At 39.4% G+C, this 7,488-nt stretch overlaps 1 protein-coding gene across 1 annotated transcript in view; it reads left to right on the top strand.

The window, feature by feature from the left end:
• nhp2 (NHP2 ribonucleoprotein homolog (yeast)) overlaps positions 1 to 6,210 on the top strand; it is a 12,470-nt gene extending 6,260 nt beyond the window's left edge. Inside the window, exons 3-4 of the mRNA XM_043712070.1 lie at positions 4,145 to 4,250; positions 4,894 to 6,210. Of these exons, the coding sequence (XP_043568005.1) occupies positions 4,145 to 4,250; positions 4,894 to 5,019 (232 nt within the window). The 3' untranslated portion in view covers positions 5,020 to 6,210. The remainder of the gene's footprint in view (positions 1 to 4,144; positions 4,251 to 4,893) is intronic.
• The last annotated feature ends 1,278 nt before the right edge of the window (positions 6,211 to 7,488 follow it).

Below are 7,488 nucleotides of genomic sequence, written 5' to 3'. Positions count from 1 at the left end.
CCATCCTATGCTTCCTAAATCTTGCCTAATCGCATCAATTGCCTTTCCCCCAGCTATAACTCTTGCCCAGTGGTATACACCTATCCCTTTCTATCACTAAAGTAAACATAACAGAATTGTGATCGCTATCACCAAAGTGCTCACCTACTTCCAAGTCTAACACCTGGCCAGGCTCATTACCCAGTACCAAATCTAATGTGGCTTCGCCCCTTGTTGGCCTGTCTACATACTGTGTCAGGAAGCCCTCCTGCATATACTGGACAGAAACTGACCCATCTATAGTATTTGTGCTATAGTGTTCCCAGTCAATATTTGGAAAGTTGAAGTCCCCCATGACAATTACCCTGTCTCTCTCTCTCTCTCTTCTATCGAGAATCATCTTTGCTATCCTTTCCTCTACATCTCTGGAATTATTCGGAGGCCTACAGAAAACTCCCAACAGGGTGACCTCTCCTTTCCTGTTTCTAACGTCAGCCCATACTACCTCAGTTGACTAGTCCCCAAACATCCTTTCTTCAACTGTAATACTGTCCTTGATCAACAATGCCACACCTCTCCCTCTTTTACCATCTTCTCTGTTCTTACTAAAACATCTAAATCCTGGAACCTGCAACAACCATTCCTGTCCCTGCTCTATCCATGTCTCCAAAATGGCCACAACATCGAAGTCATGCTTCTAGGAATTCTTGTGCGTGTCTCTGGGTGGTAGAAAACACTTAGTAGAAGATTCACGCCACTTCATCCACTCCACCCAAGAATTCCTGAAGACTATCAAAGATACCCGGATGGAAGAGGATAAAATAATGGTCTCCTTTGATTTAACAACCCTGTTCACATCCATCAACATCAACCTGGCCAAGGAAACACTGACTACACTATTAGAAGAACCAAAAGACACATCCACCAAACACCACCAACTTCACCAGCAAGGGCAATGTCGTTAAGTTAGTGGACCTATGCCTTTACCATACCACCCACTTCACCTTCAACAACAAAACCTACAGACAAACCAATGGAACACCCATGGCATCTCTGATGTCATGGTCCTTAGCAGAGGCAGTAATGCAGAGACTCTCTCAAATAGCTCCAACCCAAAATTTGGGTCCATTACATGAATGACACCTTTGCCATCAGTAAACGAAACAAATTAGAGGAAACCTTCAAGACCATCAATAATACCCTTAACTGGCATAAAATTCATTAAAGAGGAGGAAAACAACAACAAACTGCCATTCCTAGGTGTCACGGTAGAGCGAACAGCCAATGGGGAACTTCCAACCAGCATCTACAGGCAAACAACACATACAGACCAAATATTGAACTGCAGAAGCAATCATACCAACATCCACAAACAAAGCTGCTTTAGAACATTATTTCAATGAGCCACCACACACTGCAGCACAGAGGAACTATGCAGACCAGAGGAAAATCACTATACAATGTATTCAAAAAGAACAGGTACCTAATGAATACAGTCTGCTGATTTCTCAGCAACAAACCCAAACAAGCAGACAAAATACGTCCAGAAACCCTAGCCACTCTCCACTACGTCAAAGACATCTTGGAAATGACTGCCAGATGACTCCGACCCCTTGACATCATGGTAGCCCACAAACCGATCAACACGCTAAAACAGCACCTAATGAACTTGAAAGACAGACAACAAGCAAAACTAATGTCATTTACAAAATACTTTGCAAGAATTGTAACAAAGCCTACATTGGACAAAAAGGCAGAAAGCTAGCCACCAGGATACATGAACATCAATTGCCACAAAATGACATGACCCATTCTCACTGGTATCCTTACATAGAGGTGAGGAAGGACACCACTTCAACTGGGACAACACATCCATCCTAGGACAAGCCAAACAGAGATACGCACAAGAATTCCTAGAAGCATAGCATTCCAACCAGAACTCTAACAACAAACACATTGACTTGGATCCCACTTACCACCTCTTGAGAAAAAGAACAGGAAATGACATCACCAATCCAAGGAAACCCAAACATATAAATAGAAAACGGGCTACACCTCCAGTGCTTCATCTGGAAGCTCACTGAAGGTGTTACCTATTATGGTGACGAAACTTTTGAAAACGAACCTTCCAGCTCAGTGAGCAAACCTACATCCAGACGTGCTGAGATTTTCCAGCAATTTCTTTCAAATTTTCAGCATCTACCATTCTTTCAGTTTGTTTTTAATACTAAGTAGTGCTTAGCCCAAACATCAGTATAATGGGAACAAAAGATTCCAATTATGGGGTGATAAAGTTATAATGAGTTGATCTAATTGAGTGAACTGTTCAGCCTGTAAGAGTGATTGTTTTCCTTCCCTGAGGCACAATAGACAGCCAGAAAGGATTTAATAAAATCTCCTTTGTTATACGGTCACGATTGCCGAAACCAGCTTGTTTTGTTATCCTTGAGATTTATTAATAGACTTAAAGATCCAACGTCTGCTGTAATGAGATTGAATCTCAACCACTGGATTGATAATTCAATGACATCACCACAATGCCTGACTTCCTGACTGTAATGCTGCAGACTTATCCTCTCGGAATTGCCATGTCTCTAGCCATTCAAGATAGATACATTACAATGCTGGCAAACAGATGGCAGAAAGTTGCTCAGATATGTATGGTACAGGGAAGATTCGATCTAGCCAATTTCTGCCCCATCACCCTAAGGTCAAAAGTGAGGATGGTTATTGATTATCCATGATGTTCATCACCAATTGCAATTTCTTAGATAATTAAGCAAGACCTACATGTTCACATGCAGTAAGACCTGTACAGCCTTCTAGTTTGGGGTGATAAGGCATGTCCAAATTATACTCTACAAGTGCCAGTGCATCACCATTTTAAACAAGAAATTATCTAACCAGTTCCCTTTGCATTCATTGGGATAAATATTTGAGTTTTATATCTTCTCCCAGCACTCAACATTATAAATCCGTTCTGATGAACACTCACTGGACTCAAAACATTAACTATGCTTTCTTCTCACAGACACTGCCAAACCTGCTGAGTTTCTCTAGCAGTTTCTGTTTTAGATCTCCAGCATCAACAGTTCTTTTGCTGTAAATATTTTATCCATTAAAAGTACTGGGGTTGTCACAGGTACCTGACTGCAATCAGTTTTCTTGAAACTGATGTATTTAGGTCACTGATCCAAATTGACTGACATTTTTAAAAAAAATTAAACTCTCTTACAGGACTGAGATTCCAAAAACATATGTTGTACACTTTTCATCTCACACGCTTGCAAAACCCTGAGCATTTTACCCACCTATTTCATTAAATGCCATTTGCTCCCCTTTGGCAGGATTTGCAGATCCAGTATTGGACTATTTAGTCACCTCAGGACCTACAACATTGGAATGCAAGATCCTCTTTGATCTCAAGAGATGACCTAGCTAAATATAAGATGCACAACCAAGAGCAGCAAATGTATGGGAATGTCTGCAAGTTCCCCTCCATGCCATCCTGACTTGGGTGTATATATTATCCATATTGCTAGGTCATAAACCTGGAACTCCCTTCCAGTCAGCAGTTTGGGTGTATCTCCACCATATGGACAGCTGCAGTTCAGAAAGGCAGCCCCACTGCTGACTTCTCAGTGGTAACTTGGGATGTTCTTCAAATGCAGGCCTTGCTAGTAATGTTAGCATCTCGTGAAAGAACATTGAAAATCTGTTTTATTTTTGTCGAATGCTTGAACTTATTGTCCTCTTGGGCACACGATTCTTGGTAGTCAGAGTCAACCTCCCCTTTTTCCATATTTGACCTGAATTCTCTTACTACAGCTTTGTGATTCTTATCAATTATTACATCTTTATCATCTTGCTTTGTGCTGTACCTGGATTATCTATGAAATTACATGTTTTTGAATGAAGAAAATTCCACTTCCATGTGCTCCTTTTAATATGTGTATACTTTAGCTGTCTGTCTATAAATGATATTTATAAAGTAAATGACTCAAAATAAAATGCACTGATAACTTGATGAATTTGTATTAAGGATGCAGACCTGTTTAATTTAATGAAAAATAAAAGCAGTGGAGCAGAAAATAAAAGTAACTTTTGAAGGAGTCTGTGCTCTTTAGTTTGGTACTGTACTAACATACTATCTCTCTGCTTTCAGGATTGTTCTATTGGCTGGTGATACTCTGCCAATTGATGTGTACAGCCACTTGCCAATCTTGTGTGAAGATAACAACCTTCCATATGCTTATATACCATCCAAAATGGTATGCTTTCAAATTGGTTTATTTCTAGAATACCATGAAAAATTCTGAATCTTATTTCAACAGAATACCTACAATAAATTTTCCAGATAACGTTGGCCAAGAGATTTGGGGAATCAATTCATGCTCAGACAGATTGGTTGAAACTGATAATGACAAAAGTGTAAACGCGGAAATCCGAATCAATTAAACTACAGAGGAACCTCAATTACCCAAAGGATACGGGCGGGGAGTATTTTGTTCAGTTAATTGAATGCCAGATAACATAGTGAGCAAAGCATCGGGGCCTTGCAGTCTTGTTTGCATAATCCGAAATTTGTTTAATTGAATGCCTGATTATTGAGGTTCCTCTGTATTTGGGGTGAGGTTTTTTCACATTGAGAAATTACTATGCTATTCGCACCTCCAGTAGGCACTGGAAATACATTGGTTAAACAACGTGTGAGAATTTGCTAATTTGCACATGGAAGAGACATTGAATTGACAAAATATTTTTGGAGATCACATTTTTCTTTAATCTACTGTATTGCCACATCCTTGAGTGTTCTGATTATCACACTGTTTTAAATGATTTGCAATTACATTTGCACAGATGTGACTGGATTACAAAGAGTGTGAATGGTAATATTTGTTTGTTTTTGTTAAGGATTTGGGAGCTTCTGCAGGATCCAAACGACCAACGTGTGTGATATTGATTAAATCTCATGAAGACTATCAGGAGGCATACAGTGAGTGTTTAGACGAGGTGCAGTCACTAAACCTTCCTGTTTGAAGGAACAAACTCATCTCTGCAAGGAACATATTTTCTCACAACATAGAACACTGAATCAGTGATATCTGATTCACTGCTGCCTGTGCCAGTTGCTGAATGTTGTTGTCAATGTTTAAGATTTTTTATGTTTGAAATATGTACTGATATTAAAATTTGTCCTGTTGTTAGAATTTTTCTCACTAAAGCCATAAACTTCAGAAGTGAAAGATGCCTCTTATCTTTATTTCCTGAGGTTTATCCACTCAGCTTCAGACAACGTTGATGAAACTAAACATTTAGGGCTAATCTTTTGAATTGAATGAAAATTGGACTTAGGGAAGATGATGGCATCAACAAGGACTGCAAACCATTTCAATCATTGGGTCTTAGTGAGTAGTTTCAGTGAGCTGCTAATATTCAACAAGTCTGACATGCAGGTCAGCATTTTTAGGGTGAAGGAAACTGGAGCGACATTCGATGTGCTTCCACTGTCTGGTGTGGAAACCTCTAAGCAATCAGTGGCAGATGGAAGATTCATGTTATTTCTGCTCTGTCCATCTTTCAGTGGAGCTGATTTTTTTTTGCTGTTCTTTGAACTGCCTTTAAGGTGGAATCAGGCAACTCAACAGTTGGTGTCATTGGAGTCCATTAAGTGATTAAGTTGAATGCTGCTGACAAAAAAAACATTAAACTTTTTTATCAAGATAAAAACAAAAATGCCAAGTGCTTGTTATTTCCATGGCAATTTGGCGAATCAGAGTCTACTTGCTAACCAATCTCCCGGAGTAGAAATTGTTGTGATAATTTGAAATTTGGCATTCTTATGTTTATTCTGGGGTGTGTAAGAGGAGAATCTTCAGCAATATGCCTGTCCTTTCAGCAATATTAAAGTTGTATAATACTAAGCAACTCTGTTGTTTTGGTGAGATGACAAACCATTAAGATCATTGATTGCTATAAAACTAGTGCTATTTGGAAAATGTTGTAATCTTGTGCATAGAGAAAATCATAAATATTTCTAATTCATCCATTCCACTTGTCAAGTTATGTAAAATGCATTTGGAAATTTTCCCTTTTACAAGATGCTTGAGTCTGACTTATTTACCATATCTCTGTAGCATTGCACATCATTAACTTTTGTACAATGTTTGCTAATAAAATGAAATGATCTAACATTTTAAAATACTGTAATTAAATGACTGACTTATTCAATTTTGTGGGCTTATATTTTTGTAGGAAGTAACTTTTATTCAAAATTTTATTTGTTGGGTGTGGAACAGCAATAGTTTGTATTCACATAGCAGCCATATCTCACAGACTCATGAACCCTTCCTTTAAAAGGACACTGAGACAAACAAAGTTTCATTAGATGGAGAATTTTAGGGTCTTGAAGGGGCAAGAGAGGGTGAATCTGAGATGGGGTTTAGGTTGAATGTTATGGGCTGATGTGAATAACTCCAGTCTTTTTGTAATGAGCCTGTATCTACCATGAGAATATGGGAACTTTATTCAATATATTTGAAATGCTGAACCCCAGCAAGATATAATTTCCCTGGCCAATGGCAGGGTTACATAGTAAAACATAGCAGCCTTTTAAGCTTTTATGGTTAATGACCTTGCTTGAATTTTTTATGATTTGTGCCTAAGTGGTGACCACCTTAAGTCTCTCCATTGTTTTGTAAGTAAATTCTAGCCCAGTGACTCACTTTGGGTTTTGCTAGTCTGTTCTTGATCTCATTAGAGCTTTGGACCAAATTTGGGTAATAGAACTGAGTTTCAGTGATGAGGTGAAAGTGACTACCTTTGCCCTGGCAGCATTGATTTCAATTGGACTTGGCTGAGAGGACTCCCCACAGGTCGTTGTTGTACCTTGAATGGAGGAAAGTGATTGTGGTTATTGATCGGTCATCTCGAATTCCTCAAGGTACTGTCCCAGGCCCAGCAATGTTCAGCTACAATTGCTTTTCTTATATCAAACAAATGTAAATGCTTGCATAACGTTCATCATTTATGTCCATTCAGATACTGAAGCAATCCCTGTTCATATGCAACAAGACCTGTAAACATCCAGGTTAAGTGACGTCATATTTCCATAACACAAGTGCGAGATAATGACCATCTTCAACAAGACAGAATCTAATGGTTACTGTTTTTGAATTCCCTCCCACCCCATAACATCCTGGGAATTGCTGTTGATCAGATATTTAACTCATGCTATCACGTAAACACTTGAGGCTAGAAGAATTGGCCAAAGGCTAGAATTCCTGCAGTGAGTAACTCACCTCTCATTTCAAATGCCTGTTCATGGGACAGCTACCAGTGTGATTAAATACTCTCCACTTGCCTAGGTGGGTGTAGCTCCATCAACTCTCACCCTCTACCACTCTCCCTCTCTTCTCTCTTGCCCTCCCCTCTCTCGCCCTCCTCTCTCTCACACTCCCCTCTCTCTTGCCCTCCCCTCTCTCACCCTCCCCTCTCTCACCCTCCCCT

Source organism: Chiloscyllium plagiosum, chromosome 21, assembly GCF_004010195.1.
Source record: "Chiloscyllium plagiosum isolate BGI_BamShark_2017 chromosome 21, ASM401019v2, whole genome shotgun sequence".
NCBI lineage: Eukaryota > Metazoa > Chordata > Chondrichthyes > Orectolobiformes > Hemiscylliidae > Chiloscyllium > Chiloscyllium plagiosum.
This window is presented reverse-complemented; position numbering and strand designations above follow the sequence as displayed.